The sequence below is a fragment of the Chlamydotis macqueenii genome, chromosome 4 (genome assembly GCF_036417535.1).
Source record: "Chlamydotis macqueenii isolate bChlMac1 chromosome 4, bChlMac1.mat, whole genome shotgun sequence".
Lineage (NCBI taxonomy): Eukaryota > Metazoa > Chordata > Aves > Otidiformes > Otididae > Chlamydotis > Chlamydotis macqueenii.
In genome coordinates, this window is record NC_141559.1 from 42,608,783 (window position 1) to 42,629,199 (window position 20,417).

Genomic DNA, 20,417 nt, shown 5'->3' on the forward strand with positions numbered 1-20,417 from the left:
TGAGAAAGTGCCAGTTGTGTGATGTCAGTAGTCTGGAAGAATGCCTTGCTTTGGTAGGTTGTGTTTAACCATTTCAAAAATTACTTGGCAATCAACTGACTCATTATTCAGCAGGCAAACAGCAGTAGCTTCTTTAGCTTCTTGCCAAGGCCAGTATCTTCCCTGTGAGGTCCTTGCAGCTCTTACAGTGACCTCTTGTGGATAGGGGCGCTCTTCTTCTCAGACAAGATCAGAGATGCCCTAGCTCTTAGATAAGATGTTCACAGTAGCAGCCACATCCAAATCTCTCATCCAGTGTAAGTTTTACAGATATTTAGGATTTGGAACAGAGATAAATGCAAATGACTTTACATGTCCAATGATATAGGTGTATGATTCTGCATAAACTGTAAAAAGAAAAATGGACGTTGTGAGCTAGCAGAGGAGGAACAACAGAGAACTAGAGCTACGTCTACATTAGCAAGTAGTGTAGACCAGAAGAAACACATCTGTGGAATAAGATTTCCATCCCTGCATGCATTTCAGGAGGTTTTGCTTCAGGCTAGCTCTAATCTTGACCCACAGACTGAAGCAGATGCAGCACATTAGATGTGTTCTTGGAGCACATTTTCTGGCTTAATTTCAACTGAAAGGAGTCCAATTCTGTGCTCCAAGACCACAACACGATGTAAACCACTGCAAAGTAAGTGGGGCTGATCAGTACACTCATATCAAAAAAGCACTTCTGCTTCAAACTAAAGACACACACTGAGAAGATTAGCCCAGTCTGACTGAAACCAAGCCTTTGATGTCTAGCATTACTTTTGAGATGACCCTACAGAAAAGCCTGTGGCGCTGAATAAGAGTGGAAGACAAATGGGTCGGTTGGAGTCAGAGCCACAGTGCACTGGAGAGGGACTCTCTTTGCCTGGGGCTTATGACTAAGTTGCTGGACGACCTATTATGAGTCAGCCTTAGTCAACTTTGCCATTCCCTAATTTTCACAGTTTTCAATTAAGGTGTAGTTTCACAGTCACCTTAATCTGATTTAAGACAGATGAAAGAAGATGTCTCCTTTCCCTCGCTGTCCTTGTTTTGGTGGTAGAGGTTGGACAGCCAAGAAACTGCATTGTTAGTACTTCCCCTGAAGCCCAGCGTTATAAAGGAGGATCTGATGTGCATGCATGCTGATTCAGATACAGTGTTCTGGTTTTCTGCAGCGCCAAAGCATGCACATTAAGAAGGGATTTGCTCTTGCACCTGGGACTCTGACCCTTGATTCCATTCACTTGCAGATGCTTTGTGCGATTTGTTAATTTGCTTGGGATGGAACCAATTTCAGTCCTGTTGGATGGCTACTTGTTAGCTGGGCTTTGCAAATGTCAAAGGCTGTGTCTTCCCCTTGTCGGCCGGAGCATGCCAAGACAATTTTGAAATGCTCAGTGGCTGAGGGCTGCCCTTCTGCTGTCATTTGTTGAAGCTGGAAGTGTTGCCCCTGAATAAATTCTTTACTTTGGCAAATGAAAAGCTGGAAGTAATTTACTAACTTGAAGCTCCTCCCTTCTAAGTACTCTGTCAGGTCTGCCAAGGAATGGCTTTGGGAAGGACTGTAGTGTTTCTAAAATCTGGCATTCATTACAAGGGATTTTTCTAAGCAGGGTTATTGGCTTGATTTTTTTTTTTTTTTTCCCCCCTGAACATGCCATGTAAATCGAATACTGATGTGCAAATTCTGTCTTAATAAATATGACTTTTTAAAATCTGTGTCTACTTTTGTTATAACCTCCAGTGTAATGTAAAACTATCTTCTCATTAAAATGTGAGGCTGTGGCGATATAGGAGGGATTGTGGAATACTTCTTTTTAAGGGATATTTCTCCTCAGAATTAGGACAATGCCGTACAAAAGGTTAATTGAGACACGACTGTTGCATAAAGCTCATACTGCTCACTTCTCACATGGCTGAATGTAATTCTTGGTGGTTAAAAATGCCTGTGCTGCCCAAGATCAAAAACCCTTTTGTACTGCATGTACTGTTGTATTTCTAGTCATTACACATTGGTTTCTGAAAATCTGGTGCAAATAAAAGCAATCCAGATGCAGTGTTCAGTGCTTACGTAGTTTAATGGTACATTTATTGAAAGGTATCCTAGAAAGGAAATACTTCACTGCAAGGGCCATTGTCTCCAGCAGTGGTAGTGTTTTACTTATTAATAACTCCATGTGAGATAAAGGTAATATTAAGAATTTACTACTCATAAATAAAACCTAGTGATGCCAACACTTTTAAACTTGGTGGAAATAAGTATTGGACAGCATATGCATGCTGTTTGGATAGCTGGTTCAGTTAATATTTGCATGTATTTCCACATAATAATTCCTGGCATGTCTCCTGATATTTCTGATAAGTGCATTGTTATTAAATAATTACTACTTAATGCAGCAGATTTCCAAGCAACATTATGACACATGTAAAGCATGCAAGTTAAAACCCATTTTTTGCAGCTCTATCGTTACCAGCATCCATTAGCATGTGTATGTAAGTGATCAAATATCTTTTGCATCTCCAGTAAGTGCTCTGTCAGCACATGAGAAGACATGACTAAATCTTTTGTTAGCACCACAGAGTCTCTGCAAGGCTGCTGACAGACAAAATGGGAAACAAGTATAACCAGCTATTGAGGAAATGAAATCATTTCTAGTTGCACATAATGCCTGTTAATATAAAAACCATACGTGGTAATTAATTTTTAAGGGAAACTTCCACTCATTCCCCCTAAAACATTCTCCACTGTCTTTTTGCGAGATTTAAAAGTATATCCTTAACCTTTCCCCTCAAAGTGACTGAATTTAGAGCTTTGAAACGTTGGCACGTATGAAGAACCAGGCGTATTAAACCCGATCAGGAACTGTGCTTTGCTTTATCTCTTCATTTTTACTGGAAAGCCAGCACCCTTTCCTCACCGTAAGACCTAAATTCCCGTTTCAAGAGTTTCAGGAAAATGTGTGTGTTTTCCTCATGCTGAATAGTCCCAGCAGTCGTGCGACCAGGACCGATACATTTGTTCTACTTTGTATGAATTAAACTCCTAAAAATTGTGTAGGTATCTGCACAAGTGACTTAAAAAAAGCTGAACGCCACTGACCTTATGGAGTAATACATGCTTCAGAAATGACAAGTAAATAATATTCCACTCAAATACTGGTCTGGGGAGCTGACTACAGCCTTCACAGTATACAATTTTTCACATATTCCTCTGTGTGTGTTCACACATACACTACATGTTTCTTTTGATTCCAGCAGATTTCAGTTTGGAGTTTATATTATTTTTAAAATATAGCCAAAAAAAAAAAAAAGAAAAAAAACACCCAAAGCTAGGTCACAATATTTGAATGGTTGTTCTTTTTTTTTCACCTCAAGTTTGAGGCATTAAAAACACATACATGTTTTTTGTGTAATTTATGGATTACTATCAGATATTATTCTGCATACATCATTTTTTTGGCTCACTGAAAGTAGATCTTAGGTCAGCCAGAGAATAAAATTATGTATCAAAAGTAATGGAAAAGGCCTCTGTTTGATAGATAATGTAGCTGTTCTGTGCAATTTGGAACTGTTCTCAGTTTGGCGTACAGTTATTAAAGGCTATCTACGTGCTGACTTGCTCTGAAGTGTTTCCTATTGCTTTGTAAAGCTGCCCATTTCAGTAGATGTCTGTCACGTTGGGGTGATGGTGGTGGTTTCAGTCATGCGATTACACCGAGCTGTGCTGTCCTTGGGATGAGTACGGCCCTTACACACCTGTACATTTCTTCGGTAAACGTTCGTGCTGCCGTCTTTCTCTTTGAGTGGTTGCGGACACATAGCTTGTGTTTTAGTGAAAGTGGTGCGTGGAGCGTGGTTCTGCGCTTCTACTAGTTGCTCAAACCGGTTTTCTTTTAATGCTTACCAGAGAGGTTTTCAGCAGTTCAGATTCGTTAGCACTATTAATTGAGAAATGATGACAGTGAGCACCCACCTCTTATCAGCTGTGCCTTGTTTTTTTTTTTTTTTTCCCTGCAGATTTATTGGTTTAAAGATGGGAAACAAATTTCTAAACGAAGTGATCACTACCGAATTCAAAGAGAACCTGACGGAACTTGCTCTCTGCATACTGCAGCCTCCACCCTGGATGATGATGGGAATTACACTATTATGGCTGCTAACCCACAGGTAAATGAAGGTTTGGCTCCAGAGCAAACATGCTTCTGGACATAAATCTTCAGAAAACGATCTCATCTTACGTATGCATGATTTAATTAAATGATGAAGTCACCATAAAGCATTTAAGTTAGATTTCTGTTTTCATCTTCCATGAGTAGGGTGGGACCTTTCTATCTCCAAGAGATTAGCAACTCAACAGCAGGTTTTTTCCTATGGTTTGAGGTTTCAGAGGGGAGGGGTGTTGTTTTTTAATCACTCTTCCACCATTTGTTTCAGCTGATAACATCTCAGTATCCTAACTGAGCACGGAGAGCATGTGTACTCTGAAGGGAGAAAAGTACCAGCAGAAGTAACCCAATCCAGCAATTCAATTTTTCTTCTGTTAACACTGCTCACTGAGTGAGGCCAACTTTTTGAAATGAGTAGGTGTATATCACACCTCAACATGTTTGCATTAGGCAGTGATTGCAGTTCTGTAAGGCAAAAAATTCTAGCACTTATTATGTGAGGAGGAGGTCTCCTGTGTTGATCTCAAAGTTTTAAACAATGTTTTTCTGAAACACAGAAAGTGTTACTGGTTTTGTAATATAATTTGTTGTTCGCAGACCCAGCACGAGAGCTGAAACCCACTAGTGTGTTGGACACAGCTAAACTTACAGATCATGCATCCTATTGAAGTAACTTTTTCGATCTGCTTTCCCTACAGCACAGCAAATTGAGGGGAAAGATTTGCAAGTGAGAAACCAAGGCAGTAACATAACTTTAGAGATGTAACGAGTTCTTTTCTTCTGTAGCACCAAATATCTTGCCAAGACCAGGCCAGCAAGTAGAATTGCATTGTAAAATAACAAACTGTATCACTGAGACAGAGTTTAACCTAAACAGGAGTGTTGTGCTCTGTTATGAGTGTTGCTAGGTTACTTAGCGTGACGCTGCCATTTCTGCCTTGCTCTTTGTCAGTTCTGCTTATTCTGCAGCGTGCTTGTGAACGTATGGGGTTGTACGCACAGACAGCACACAAATAGCAGTTTTAGGCTGGATTCTACAGTGCTTACATCTAGGTAGTTTAAACATGACTTCTACATATACAAATAGCAAATAAAGAAATAATAAAGGAATGGTATAAGGCCAAGGGAATTCTTCAAGCTGGGAGCTTTTACACATAGATGACCGTATTGTTACACTTGGTACCATTTAAATTGTGGAAATTCACAGCAGGTTTAAAAATGATAAATAAATAGATACATATTTATATAGGCTCAAGGTAGGAAGCAAATCCGGTTCATCTTCCTGGAAGTGTTGTGTGAGTGCGTGTACACCTTCCCTATACGGTGTTACTGCGTGATCCAAAATGTGAGAGAACTTGGTGAATAAAGTGCCTTTGTGTTTGGGCACTGTACTCTATCCCTGAACATTTTAGAGCCTACTTTTTAGCACTTGATATTCTGGATAATGGTCATTCAGTGACACAGCAGTGACCTAGGTTATCAGCTCTGGTCATTGATGATGCTAGTTTGTTAGTGGGTTTTTAGATGCAGTAAAATAAGCTGGGTTTGTAATGTTCCTGGTTTGGGGATTGAAAAAGTGGTTTTGTTAAATGATAAAATTCTGTGTCTGTGTTTTTTCTCCCCCTCTTTGGAGGAGAACCAGAAGCATCCTCCTCTGGCTCCCCTAAACAAAACATCTGTCTGTTTCACCAAGCCCATTCTGTTCTTTCCTCACAGTGTAATTCCCAAGCAAACATACTTATCTCTCCTGCTATTTGCTTACTTTTACTGTGCATTTAACCGTACAATGGAGGCAAAGAAGGGCTGTGAGTTAATGTAGGAGCCTTTCACACTCAAAGATCTGGATTCCAATTCTTTTAAGTCATCCTGAGTGGAAATAACTTTGGCATAGCCTCCTCAATTCTAATGGAAAGTTGTCCACATCTCAAAGCTATCACAAACTTAGGCAAATTTGGCAATCTTTCCTTAAGAAAAGCGAAATACTTAAAGATAAGGGAGCCTTCATCAGGATTCTGATGGACTGGTAGATATTTGCTAGGCTGTTGCTGTGTTTTGGTCATTGCTATTGGAACCACCACACTGCAAAGCAAAAAAGACATATTCTTAGCTCATAGAAATTGATTTTATTAAAGCAAAGGGAAAATAAAAAAGCCCTGAGGTTATGCCATCTCACAATCTGAGCTAATGTTACAGGATTTATGTCTGTAGAGTGACTTGTTGACACACCTTGGAAATCCTGCATGGTAGTTAGGACAGCAGGCACCACTGCTGCCATGTAAAGCACAGCTATCGGGGTTTAAGCTTCTAACACACCTCTGGCGTTTGCAGTAAAATTTGTCATATAACTTAAGCCAGAGCAAACTGACCCCAGGCCTAGACAAACATAAAGCCTTGCCTGTTGTAGGCCTTTAGTTACAGGTTGTGTCCCTTAACTGAGCTCTTTTCATGAGCTGTGTCGGCTCAAGTTGAGTCCTTATTTTCACCTTCTTTCCTTTTATCCCCTTTGCTCCACTTTGCACTATGCACCCACAGTCCTCAGTCTGGCTTTTCCTTATTTTCTAGACCATCTTCTCATTAATTCCCACTAATCACTTCCCATTTGTCCCATGACTTTTCTAACTCTCTGGCTTCCTGCTTGTCTTTTCCCTATCCAGATGCCTTACTGTCCTTTTGTGTTTCCATTTGAGATGCCTTCGTGTATTGAGATACGCAGAAATTACCCCAAAACGTGTAAATTCATCACCTGCCAGAAAAAGATTAATATGCAGTAGCGCCTAAAATAGAAATGTATTTGTTCCAGATGTTTTTAATGGTCTTGTAACACAAAAAACTTTTGCTTAAGAAATTCCTGCCAATCATGCACAATGGCTTATTTTTAACACAAGTATTTTTCTTGTGGACTAAATGGGTCATGGGAATAAAAGCTGGACACAGAGACTTCATTTCTAACAGTTCAGCTGTGACACAAAGGTCTTTGCCATTTGAAGGCTGTTTGTGACACCAGTGAAACTGTTTTTCGATGGGCTTTGGCCATTGTTAGTGAACAGCTATTTGCATCCCCCAAATTAGTGTGACAAAAATACTTGTCACTTTTATGCTGACTGATAGACTTGAGTGCGGAGCTCACAGTCAGAACTGAAATACACTGCAGAGCTGATGTGGATGTTGCCTTACGCCTACCAGTCCCGCAGGCAGAGAGACTGATGAGAATCTTCTATATACCTACCAGAGCTATTTAAAACTCTCATTTTTGAAAAGTCATTAAAATTATTACATCGTTATATAAAAGTATATAAACTTTTACTACAGTATTGTTTTAGACATAGCTTTTATATTTGTATCTGTTGTGTATATTTATGAATACCACCAGATGCTTTTACCCCTCATGTGGTGATGTCTGCAGAGACCTGGATGGCAGCAGTTCTGGCTGCAGGCAGTCTCAGCCCAAATTTGTTACCACTAGTGCTTGTGGTGGGCAATCTGTCTTCTAAAAAACAAAGTAAAACAAAAACAGGGACTGCATACAACAGAGGCTGTGTTTTACTTAACATTCTCTGAAAATAACCCAAGATGTCTGAACTATTTCCCATGTCCACCAGTGCAGTTGTGTGCTTCAGTGTGATTCCTACCTCCAAACCAGGCTTCCTCTTCAGAGAGGACCCTTTAGGTACTTTTACAATTGTTTTGGTTTTTATGCTCATGGGTTGTTTTTTTTGGTTGGTTTTTGGTTTTTTGGGGTTTTTTGTTTTTTTTTCTTTTTGAGCTGTGCCCTCACCAGATCAAGTGGATCAATTCATTTTGGAGGCAGTGGATGTTGTTAACCACCAACACTTAATTGCTGTTTTCAAGATCTTGAACTAGTTGTCCACTTGTCACATGCAGAGAACTCTCCAACTTGCATCAATAACGTAGACAATATACTGGTTTAAGGACTTAATTGCCAGTGGTACTAATAATCTTTTTTTTAAAAAAAAAAACACAAACTTCCAAGCAGAACATTTTAGCCATGCCTGTGTTATAGTCACAATTATTTCAGTCTGTTCTGTGTTAGATTGCAAGTTTAGTATCAGAAGGTATCTTGACAAACTTTTTTCAATGATTTGGTATTACAGACTCTGTAAAAGGCAGGCAAAAAAAAGGAAGAGATCAGGGTGCACATTTATGAATACTACGTGCTTTAAGTCTTTTAATGTTCCTCCTCTCCGTCATCATAACAGGGCAGAGTAAGTTGCACGGGCAGGCTGATGGTTCAAGCTGTAAATCAAAGAGGTCGCAGTCCTTGGTCACCTTCTGGTCAGCCTCATATAAGAAGGTACTTTCCCCCCCCCCCCCCCCCCCTTCTTTCTCTTTTAATAATATGTGTTTTGCAAAATTATTATGGTAAAATAAAGAATGTAAAGTAAGAAGGTAAGTTAAAAGTATGGCATTCAGGAAGAAATGTGACCTCTGCTGTCTAAAGATTTCTGCAAAGCTTGCACACTCAGAAGTACAAGCAACCTCTGAAATTACGTGACTTTTAAGCATCTTTAATTTTGCCTGTCTCCTCCTCCTTTGTTTGTGATATTCACTAATTACTTCTTATCTCAAATTACACTATCAGCTGTTGGGAAGGACCTTGTCACTTATGTGGGGTTTTTTTGTTTTGTTTTTTGGTTGTTTGTTTGGTGGTGGGTTTTTTTGTTTGTTTTTTTTTTTGTTTTTTGTTTTTAAACATCTCACCTAACTAGGATTCTACAGCTTTTAATAAGTATTCATTTAAAGAAAAAGCAGAAATAACTGCATGCCAAAGTAGTTTATTAGCTTTACATTACAAATATTTTAGTATTTCAGTGACTTCAGTTCAGGTTCATATAAGGAATTATGAGTCAGAAATAAAGTATTAAACTTATCTTCGGTGAGTTTACAATTATTCACATACGAAACTTTGGTTTATGTTTTTGGACCATATAAGGGAATTTTCCCTTCAAGTACTTTTTTTTTCATTACCCAAAGCATTTATGAGGCTATTTAGCACAGCTTAGAGAGCTTTAGATGATACAAAATAATTTATTTTGGTTACTCAAACAGAGCTGCTTTCAAGGGAGTATGGGGGTTCTGGTTCCAGTTTCTGCTGTGATGAGATGTGTTTTGCTTAGTGGTCACAGTGGCCATAGAATCTCAGTATTGTCCAACTGTAGCGCATAGAACAGATGTAATTCCGTACACCCAATGTGCAATAAAGAAATGGTTCCTGTAACAATTAGCAGTGGCAGCAGTATGTACTGTAGAACTGCTGCATGCAAAACAGGCTCTCTGCCCTGCTCTGGTAACTAGAAAGTACTAGGAGGTAAGGTTGGTTGGTTAAAAGATCTTGTCAGTCTTGTTCCTGCACGGAACAAACTGGGCTTCCTGCTGTCCTGAAAGCTTTTCCCAGTGCCTTTCACGGAGGCGTCCTACCAGCTCCCCCTGGAACGCTTCGTATTCAGGCCTGTTAAACCCAAAGCTCAGGCTGCTTATGGAGGGGAACATCCTGCTGTCCCTGCAGTGTGAGAACAGCCCGAAAAAGCTCTGTCCATTTGGCGTACAGTGAATGAGGCACTTGGCACCTGCACATAATGGGTAAAAAAGTCTCTGTTAATCCCTGAAGGGAAGAGCTGCCATGAGGAGTCAGGCTTCAGCTGAATTAGCTCACGCAGAGTGAGAAAGGGGAAACATCTTTAAAAACAGGAAGAAAGGAAGATGGGTATGGGCAGGACAGCAGTGAGCAGCTGACACTTCTGCATCTTTCTGAAGGATGAAATGTGAGCGTCGGTCTTTCTGTGACAGGCAGAGCCCTTGGGTAATAATGGGGGAGGCTCATTTTACAGTCTCTCCAAATGCAATCCTAGTCTGAGGCTGCTAGTGGCTGCTGTTTTATTTTCTAATTGAGACAAGCACTCAGGCAGTGACTGTTGTTTTGGTTGGGTGTCCAGTAGAGTAACGAATTATAAATAAGATATTTCCATATAGCAGTTTAATTAAAATTAGGGCAATTATTGGGGATTCTTATTTCCTGTACAATTATCACATGTGAAGGGCTCATCCTGCTATCTTTACTTGCAGAAGATCTGTTCCTGCTGAGCATTCAGCACAATATTATTTCTGTTCAGTGACATTTCCCACTACTCCCATCATCCAGTTCTTCCCGAGACTGCGGGAATGTGAGGATGTAAAACCTTCCTCAGACAAACTCCCACCATCGGCTTGTCTACCGTAACACACCACATTGTTGTGCTCCCCCCTCTACTGTACTATTTGTCACATATCTTGCCCTTTACTTTTGACACATTATACTCCTGTGGCATCACACTATTATTTCTATAAGTTTTTCTGCTAAAGAGCAACCAAACTTTTTTGTTTGTTTGTTTTACAAGTGTAATTATTAGCCTAATGAACTTCATGGCTTGTTACACTGTTGACAGGCTTTTTCCTGAAGTATTTTTACTTTCTCACAGAATGTGTTCTGGCAGAACTCTGTTTTTTGTCACCTTCACTACATCACAGCCACTTTAAAACACTCTTCGTAGTTGTTATTTCATTTTTAGTGTATTTTTCTGCAATTTGCTTAGCTTGCAAACTTTACCTTCTTAGCATTACGTGGGGGAGGAAACTTTTGAACTGTCTGACATGTGCAAAGCTTGGGCTTAATCCCTTAGATGACGCGGTGCTCAACATTGTAGCACCTAAGCTGTCTTGTGGTGCACTGCAGCCAGAGCCCCAAGTAAATAATCAGAAAATGCATGAGATTTAAGGAAGACTTAAAAAAAAGAAATATTCCTGTTGCCCCTGCTCTCAATTAGAGGATTAATTTGAACTTAATCTCCTTTATCCCAGATGAGTGATGATTATCATAAGGTCAGTCATAAAATCTTCCCCAGCTTCTAGCTCACTGAAATTTCTTGTGCATTGTGTCACACCAACCCATGGCCTCTCCCCTGGACGCATTTAGAGCATGATGTCAGTATTGCTGAAACTAATCCTCGCAATTCGATGCTCACATCACAGCTCCAAAGAACCCCACAACTAATCCAAGGGTATTCCAGTCTACTGCAATTTGTCATTCCTAGATATCTGAAGTACTTGGCTCTATTCATTTTATTATTTCTTTAAAACCACAAAATGTCTTAGAATTAAAATAAGCCTACATTCACTTCTCAAGGTGAAGGTTTAAAAGTAGTCTGCAATGTTAGACATAAATTTGCAAATAGGTAAAAAGAAACACATTATTTTTTTTCTGACTGTGGACTAAACAGCACACTGATTTAGGTTTCAAATGTGTAATTTGAAAACTTAGTATGTTCTTGAATCATGAAAACTATCAGAAGAAAAAAAAAAAAATCTTTGGTCACAAACTCTTAACCTTTTTGTTTTCCATTTCATTTGGTGTAAATTTTTCCCCCGCAGTTTTGATCGGTGCTGCCTTTTTGTGCTGCTGCAGCAGTGAGATGGTGGCTTTCAGAAGGACTTGCACACTTCTGTAGTGCTGGTGAAGCCACTTGGCTCAGCTGTGCAAGGCATGAAGAAGCACTGGGTACTTGTACCTTATTGGTGTCTTATCACCAGTACCTAAACAGGACGCACGTAAATTCTGTGGAGGCAGATTTTGCACTGTGCAGTGCTCACCTGACCAGATACCATCACTTCCAGTCGGGATTGCAGAACTAATTACCAAAAGATATCAGTACAGTTTTTATTACCACTCACCTTCCATCCCAGCTATATGCGTATGAGGCGTGTATGTCGGCATTAAAAAAAAATTGGTTAGGAACTCATCAACTGGAGCACGGCATTGCTTGTGAGCTGTCATGCAGGAGCGACTGAGGTAGCTTTAGGCATGGTCAAGTGGCAAAAAGCATCTAGTGCTTAAGACGTGGATTTAGGCACCTAAAGAGTTACTAAGCTTTTAGTGTGTGCAGAGATGTCAGTCTGTGTTCCCTGTTTCTGTATCCATTCCCATATTAATAAGCAGTATGGGCTAGATTTCCATACCCGCCCCCCCCCCCTTTGCCTTTAGTTATAGCTGTGGGAAGCCTGTGATGATCATTTAAAAAGTCAAAATGTATCTATTCATGGACAGATAATGCTGTAGTGAAAGTCATGACCAGTCAGAATTCAAACAGAGCAGCTATAGAGATAAGGGCAGCACCAGAGAAGGACAAAAGAAACCACATTCAAGCAACTCTAATTAAACTTAACCTCAGTGGAACAGTGTGCAGCTTGAGTGTTTATCTTCCATACAGTAGTACAGCATCTTGTTTTCCAAGTGTTTTAACTCTTGGAAGTTTTAAGCTTTTTTTGTTATGATTCATTTTAACCTAAGGAAATGTCCCTGGGCAGTAGAAAACACAGTACAGCCATGTGTACTGCAGACACTGGCCAAAACAGAAACACTGGCAAAAGGTGACATAAAATGGAATTCAGAAAAGACAATTTCACTGTAAAAATGTCCATAATAAAAGTTCTCTCTGAGGATATTTGAGCAGCCCCTCTGTACTGCAGCAGGACGCTGGTGGCTGTAGAATGGAACCCATTGGAGCTGATAAGGCAAGGACAAAAACTGATCTAAAATTGTGTTTCTATTTCAAGTTTTTTTGCTTACTAAATCACACAAATTGAATAATTGTAATTTCAATTGGAGACAAATCCAGTTAAACAAGGAACCACTTAGAAAAAGATTTGATAAATTAAATTAACAGGCAAGAATAGCCAATGCCGAAGATGGATTAAATGATACTGTAGAAGCTTAAGGTGATTAATACTATTTCTGAAGATAGGAGTTCTTTTTCCTTCTGTTTATTTTTTATTGAACTTTTTACAGTGCCTTTATGAAGAGCAATTTAACGACCAAAGTTTTTCTTCATATTGCTCACAAATGAAATTCTCATTGTTTTGACACCACAATTTGGTGGTTTTGAAAATGTTCAAGAATATCTCAAAGAAAAAAAACCTGTTAAATGAGGAATAAATATCCACACCACTTCAATCCACGGAATTTTCTGTGTGGTCTTCAGCAGTACAGAACAAAAGAATGTGAAAAATAAGTCTGATGTGAAAAGTCTCTTCTCAACTGAGATGAGTTATCTTTTAGTTGCTGTTATTTTCCCAAAATTAAACAGAATTAACCAACAGTACCTGCACTTTCCGGTGTAATTAGCAACAGTGAAGGGATTAAATACAAAGGACATTAGGAATGGGGAACCAAAGCTATATGTTAAGGCCTACTGACTTATTTTACCTGTATTTCAGTGATTTAAAGACTAACTCTGAACAAAAATACTATAATGTATAAATAAATTATTAATACCACCAATTATTCTGTAACAAGGTTGTTTTCTAGATCATATTTTGCCACAACGTGTGAATTAAATGAAAGGAATTAATAAGTACACTGTCATAATTAACTCAGTCTGAGACAAATGCTACAGTGTGTGTGTGCAAATATGGAGTAGGTCAAAGGAGCGATTTAAAATTCAAAGCAGTCTTATAAATGATTTTGGTTCTTCTGATTCAGCAGAGAAAAAATAATTTACCTTTATTTCATGTTATTTTAAGACCACGATCTCGATCAAGGGACAGTGGTGATGAAAATGAACCAATTCAGGAACGATTCTTCCGGCCTCATTTTCTGCAGGCTCCTGGAGACCTGACTGTTCAGGAAGGAAAACTGTGCAGGATGGACTGCAAGGCAAGTATCACACACAGGATAGCAGCAACCTTTCTCTAACACTAGCTGCATCAAAAACCACATTAGTTTCTTTGTAAAGCGATTTCGCCTGTTGGCAGTTTCAGGACTGTCAATCGGTTAATCTGTCTTGCTGTTTATGAGGAAGCTGACAATAGAAGTTTGCCTCCTCTCCAACGAAAGTGCTTCAGGCAAATCTCACAGCTCACAGTAAACTGATTTTTAGAATTCAGCTATGCTGGGGTGTGGAGGGAAGCAGCACACACTATAAAGCCAGTGTGCTTCTCCATTGTAAGCCCTTTTACTACTTGAGTTTCGATCCCCCATTAAAGTTTCAGACAATATAATCTTGATTTACGGCTTTGCCTAACACAATTAATTAAGGCTGCGATGACTGCTGTGGACTTTATGCTGATATGTTTGGGAGAAGCTATTTGTTTTCAAGCAGTAGCCACAGCAAATGGCAGGGCTTTTCAAAGTACAAGACCTGTTCACACGGACCAAGCATTAACTGGTGCAGGCGGTGCTGTCACCAGGTTACACCTAAGTGGAATGGAACTTAGAGCTCAATAATTAGTCACCTAACACCTTTTTGTCTGCAAGCTTTCCACAAGAAGTTAATCTAGAAAGGAGTATCTTCTCGTTTCATGTGAAGAGCAAACAATAAAAAAAGACAAAAGCTGTCACCTTTCCTTTTGTTTTGCAATGGATTATTATTTAGCTTCTAGCGTATCTGAACACTGATCTTTTTTCAGTCACGCCCGTAAGACATCATGGAATTCAGGGAGTTGGCCAGAAAGCAAGTAAACGAATACAACTGAGTCAATGTGTAATTCAGAATTAGATCTTTGCATCTTGCGGGACACCTGCAGTAGCAAACAAACCCAGACTTCTCTGAAGTAGCAAGTCAGGACTCCTCCAATGTTTGGTATGGTTCCTCTATTTCTGTTTCACTTAAGGTTAGCGGATTACCGACTCCAGATTTAAGCTGGCAACTTAACGGAAGACCAATTCGTCCTGATAGTTCTCACAAAATGTTGGTGCGTGAGAATGGCGTGCACTCCTTGATCATAGAACCAGTCACAGCCAGAGACGCTGGAATCTACACGTGCATTGCCAGCAACCGAGCTGGTGAAAATAAATTCAGCCTGGAGCTCATTGTTGCAGGTAACATCTTCATGCTACGGTTCCACACTGAGCGCTGTCGGGATAGTATGAAAAAGGAAAACATGAGTGCCGTCAAATGACATGGCTGGGGATAAGAAGAGGAAACCTGGCAGTAACAGAACTATAGGATGATTATAGGTCATACCTTCATCTTGCTTGTGGCGTAAGCTGACTGACAAGTAACATCTGTGTACACAGTTATAACAGAGTGCTGTTGCCGCAGCTGAGGCCCCAAACCAGACTATTTACTTGAATGGGGTTTTTAACGACAATTTGTGCAGACCCATTATCGACCAGTGGGTAGCCAGTATGGCATGGTTGTGTGTTCCACAGCATATCAGACTAAGGCCATTCCAGCCTTCCGGTAGAGCAGTTCCTTCTACAATAGAAGCCCGTCCTTTTATGGAATATGAAGGAGCACTGTTCAGCAAGCGTTGTGCCGTCAAGTCTTCACATTCCACATGTCAGTTCTTTTGGGGAAGGGGGGGAACCACTCAGCTCTATTAGCTCTCGCTTTCTCTCTATTAAAATACTGATGTGACTTAGTGATTAATGAAGGCAACACTTAAGCTTTCTGCCACAGAGATTTTTCATTATTGCGTTTTAGCATATAGCTGAAAAAAAAGTCTACATCTTTATAGACTGGCGTCAACATGACTGCAATCTTTATTTTCACAGCTAAGGAAGTACACAAAGCACCTGTGTTTATAGAGAAGCTACAAAACACAGGTGTCACTGAGGGATTCCCAGTGCGACTGGAGTGTCGAATCTCGGGGGAGCCGTCTCCTCAGATATTTTGGAAGAAAGAGAACGAGTCGCTCACCTACAACACTGACCGAGTGAGGTTAGACTGACATAGAATAATCTCCCCATCTGTAACTTCAATGATTATTTATCCTGTAACACAAATTAAAACCTAGGTCTTAAGAATGCTTTTTGTGAACAGCAGTTCATAAATGTTAACTTATTTTAATAATTCATGGCATTTACTCAAACTTGGAACCAGCCTGGTGGCTGACCCAGAGTTAAAATGTTAGTTCTGTTTTCCAGCCTTGGACTTAAACAACTATCTTTGCACTTTAAGCATGTGGAGTAGTTGTTTTTCTCTTCTAGAACTAAGACTTACAGAAATGTGCTGGTGAAAACCTAGGCTCCCAAGTATAGCTATCTGCTTCTCAGCAGAAATCTTGATTCACAACTCTGCTGTGTAGTTAAGCAACGACGATTCAACTTTTTTTTTATATTCTAAGATCTATTAACTTGTCTTCAATATTTGATAACATTTTGTATGAATATTTAAAAGCAAACTCATTATATATTGCAAGAAAAGGAACTCATTACCAATACAACACTGTAATAAATTACTGCTGTTCTGCTAAATAACAAAGAGCATTTCAGTACCTTGTTCCTTGAGTTTTTTATCCTTTCCCCAGAAAGTCCAGGTAAGTTCTGGCATCCCTACTACTTAAATCAGATTTCCAGATGTCTTAATCTGTAATTGTGAAAGAGAAGTTACTTTATGCATTTTTGCTTCTTAGTTTTCAATACAGGATATTAAACTGCCAAACTGTCCAGCATACTCAAGGTTTTATTCTCCACTTGCTAATTTCAGAGGAAGTTCCATGTTAATTAGAAGTCGACCATAACTAATCTGTAACTAGGATTGGGTCTGTTTATAATGACATTTTAAAATAGCCGACACCATTTTGCAATTTAAACGGTCATGTTCTACTTTTCTTTTGTTCAGCATGCACCAGGATAACTACGGCTACATTTGCCTGCTTATTCAGGGAGCTACAAAGGAGGATGCTGGCTGGTACACTGTTTCAGCTAAGAATGAGGCTGGGATTGTGTCTTGCACTGCCAGGTTGGATGTTTATAGTAAGTGACTTCCATTTTCCTGGTCGCATTAATCCTCCTAAAAGCAACAGTTCTGTAAGCTTCAGTTTATTCACAGGATGGTTTACATTGGTCTCTCTTTCTTTTGTTTATAGTTTCTCCTCAATAATAACGATCCACATCAAGACAACAAATGCTCTCTCAAAGTATATTTCACCATCTTTCAGATACCTAAAGCAAAAGAAGCATGCATGCTTTCTGTTTTTGCTTAGTATGTTAAATATAGCTAATTAACATCAGATAACGGCATGATTACATTATTTTTGTGGATCATTATTACCATTGCTCTGCTAGCACTTCCCTAACCTTTTGTATTCTTTGGTACATCAGTCTGTAATACACCTGTGTCAGCTGCCAGAAACATACGTAGATGTGTTTATGGCTTTCTGCTTAATTATTCAGTTTGTTCCAAAGCAGCCCCTTACATAGTGAATGTTTTCTTAAATCAAAATCTCTTGCCAGTCTTCTCATAACAAGAATTAAGAGGTGGGAGGGAGGAGATTGGAATGATAAAGGATGTTTTCTGGGGTGGTGGTGGTAGTGGGACTTGTGAATTGAAGACTTGGCTTAGCATTCTTCAGCGTATAAGGGGTGGCAATGGCAACCAGATTATTTCCTTTCACATACAACAAATCACCCTTGAACAGGCCTCTCACTGTAACGTTACTGCATGGAAACAAACCCCTTGTTGTTACCCTTCTCACTGACACAAGGAAAGGTGGAAAGCAATGCCAAAACAGCAAAGTAACAAACACAGACACTGTTGTTTTCACTTACACATTTGAAGGTGAGACTAGATGCTGAGAAAAAAACCCAACCAACAAGAAATGAAACAAACTTACCTTTGATGTAATGTTTTTTTTTGCTGCTCAGAAATTAGTATCTCCTTTACAAAGAGTTGATTGTGCATCTGGTATGCTTTGTTGCACAGCTCAAGATGGCTAACATTTTTTCTTTCCTTTTTAATCTATAGCTCAGTGGCAACAACCACCTCAGACAACCAAGCCAAAGAAGGTGCGGCCCTCAGCCAGCCGATACGCTGCGCTTTGTGACCAAGGACTAGACATCAAAGCAGCTTTCCAGCCTGAAGCGAATCCAGTCCACCTGACAATGCAGTCTGGCTTGGTAGAGAGCGATGACCTGTAGATCCAGCTGCCGCTTCCATTTTCTTTGAAAGCAGAAACACTGAAAGCCATTGCCTTGACCAATGATACTCCTATGTCACTTTATGCAAAGGCAGACACCTTCAAGTACAAAAGATAAACAACAAACACAATAACCATATATTCCTTATTCATTATACCAAATTAGAAGAATAGATAGATTGTTAATAGAAATGTACACATTGCACAACAAATCACATTCACCAGTTCCTTATACCTAAGTTGCTTCAGCTCTTACAAATAACCCTGTTCATAAAGGCCAAAATACATCAGAGAGACAGATTTTTCAGAAGAGAACACTATTGATCACCACATGCCTTTGTCAGCAATAAGTAGATGCTACACAATCATAATGGTGTGAGATGTTTTATCTGAGGCCATTAGATCACAAAGAAAATTAGAATGTATGGTTATCTAGACTTCTAAAACGGCAATGCATTCTGATAGCTACACTGAACAAGTGCAATATTGTAAGAATGAAACAGGAAGGGACAAGGAAGAGAAACATGAGCAAATGCTGTATCTCTGCAAACTGCTTTCTATTCTGCAAGGAAAAAAATATCTTGCCTTAAATGCTGTTAGTATGGACAACTCTATAAAGCAGCATCGACACCATAATTTTAAATTCTTTTGTATTTTTCCTTTTTTTTGCCATCTAGGAGGAGGCTTACTTCCAAACACACAGCAAAGACAGTTTTAAGCATAATTAATTTAACCTCTTCAAGATAACGAAGAAAAAGAGCTGACATGTAATAAGTCAAGTCTATTCCAGACTATGAATATTGGTAACTAGACAGGAATAAAATGATGACAGTATGAACCGCTGCAGGAGGTTCCTGCAAGGGGTGGGAGGGGGACAGGGCAAGAGGTTGAAATTCTCTGCGGAGTTCCTGAAGACAGTCTGTAACCTCCCAATACTCCCATTCAAGAATCTGAAATTCTAAGGTGAGCGGAAAACTAGGGAGTGCATGTATGGGACGTTCGACTGTGTAAAGCTTGTGTGATGCGTATGGGGATTTTAGAAACGTACAGTAAGTGAAAAATGGGTTGAGACTGCAATATGAATTTAAATGACTAGTATACACCACAGGTGATAAGCTTGCAGATCTGAGGAAGTAGAAAATGAAGATGGACAAAACCAACATCAAATCTGCGCCTTTTTTTTTCTTTTTCCTTCTTAACATAGCACATGTCTTCAGTAGATTTTTTTTTTTTTTTCTTCTCCTGACTGTAGGAACATGAGAGCTCTTTTAATGGGTAGAGTCTGTGCACCGCTGATGAAAAGCCTGAAGGCTACTTTCAGAATGCAAGGCAAATCCACATCAAACTGGCGCCCCACCTAAGTCAGACATGACTAGGTAGTTTTAAATTAGAACCAAACGAATTTCAGATGAAGAGGAGGGAGGGATGGGAGAATTACTAGGCCTGACAAGAAAAATGAGCATTTGATGGTACGAACTATGATACTTTGCTATGAAAGGAAAACACTGTATTCCTTATATGAAGCACATATATGGTATCTTCCATTATTTATAATAAAAGTGTTGAAATCTTTTATCTCAGTTCAGTTATTCAGAAGTCCTGTACTTAGGGTTTTTTTTGTTTTGTTTTTTTAATTTTGTAATTGTGTACACCATATATTGCATTACTGTTATAAGTGTATTGCTTTGTAAGTACACAACGTTTGTTTTGGTTTTTAGTGACTAATAAACTTTAGCACATAAGGTAGTACTATTCTGGTGCAGGATATGACCAGTTATGGTGATCGTTAATCTAGATTAACGTGATAGTCCATGATCTGGGAATAATCTGATTCTATTCTAGAAAAAGTATGTCATACCATTTGCCAAATTTTTCTCGACTGTGACATGCTAATTTACTTTTTCGTTTAGCTTCACTAGCATTATTTTGCCACCTTTTATTTGTATTTATAAAAACAAATGTATTATCATTACTTTGGATTGTTGTGCTGATATAATGTGGGTTTAACATCAATAAATATTACAAAAATAGAAAGTTTTCCTTCTGGTAAAGACTATTAACTGTTTCAGTAGAAGCATGCAAGGGTAAGATTTAGAAATTTTAAATATTATGAATACAGGTGAAATGAGGGCTTTATGCAGCATGTAAAATGACTAGAAGTCATCAGAATATCCTGCCTGTGACCCAGAATCTTGTTTAAACAAACCAGAGGAACATGACCCATAAATTCTGAGAAACTTTTGCTGAACAGAAGTACTCCAAGATGCTTTTTTTTAAAATAGGTTAGACAATCTGCAAAGTCTATTTTGTGTGTCT

General features: G+C 39.2%; 1 protein-coding gene across 1 annotated transcript in view; it reads left to right on the forward strand.

The window, feature by feature from the left end:
• Positions 1–20,135, forward strand: part of PALLD (palladin, cytoskeletal associated protein) — a 194,601-nt gene extending 174,466 nt beyond the window's left edge. The window contains exons 15-21 of the mRNA XM_086746711.1: positions 4,042–4,191; positions 8,408–8,502; positions 13,761–13,893; positions 14,850–15,057; positions 15,736–15,901; positions 16,805–16,938; positions 17,930–20,135. Coding sequence (XP_086602837.1) covers positions 4,042–4,191; positions 8,408–8,502; positions 13,761–13,893; positions 14,850–15,057; positions 15,736–15,901; positions 16,805–16,938; positions 17,930–18,102 — 1,059 coding nt within the window. The 3' untranslated portion in view covers positions 18,103–20,135. The remainder of the gene's footprint in view (positions 1–4,041; positions 4,192–8,407; positions 8,503–13,760; positions 13,894–14,849; positions 15,058–15,735; positions 15,902–16,804; positions 16,939–17,929) is intronic.
• The last annotated feature ends 282 nt before the right edge of the window (positions 20,136–20,417 follow it).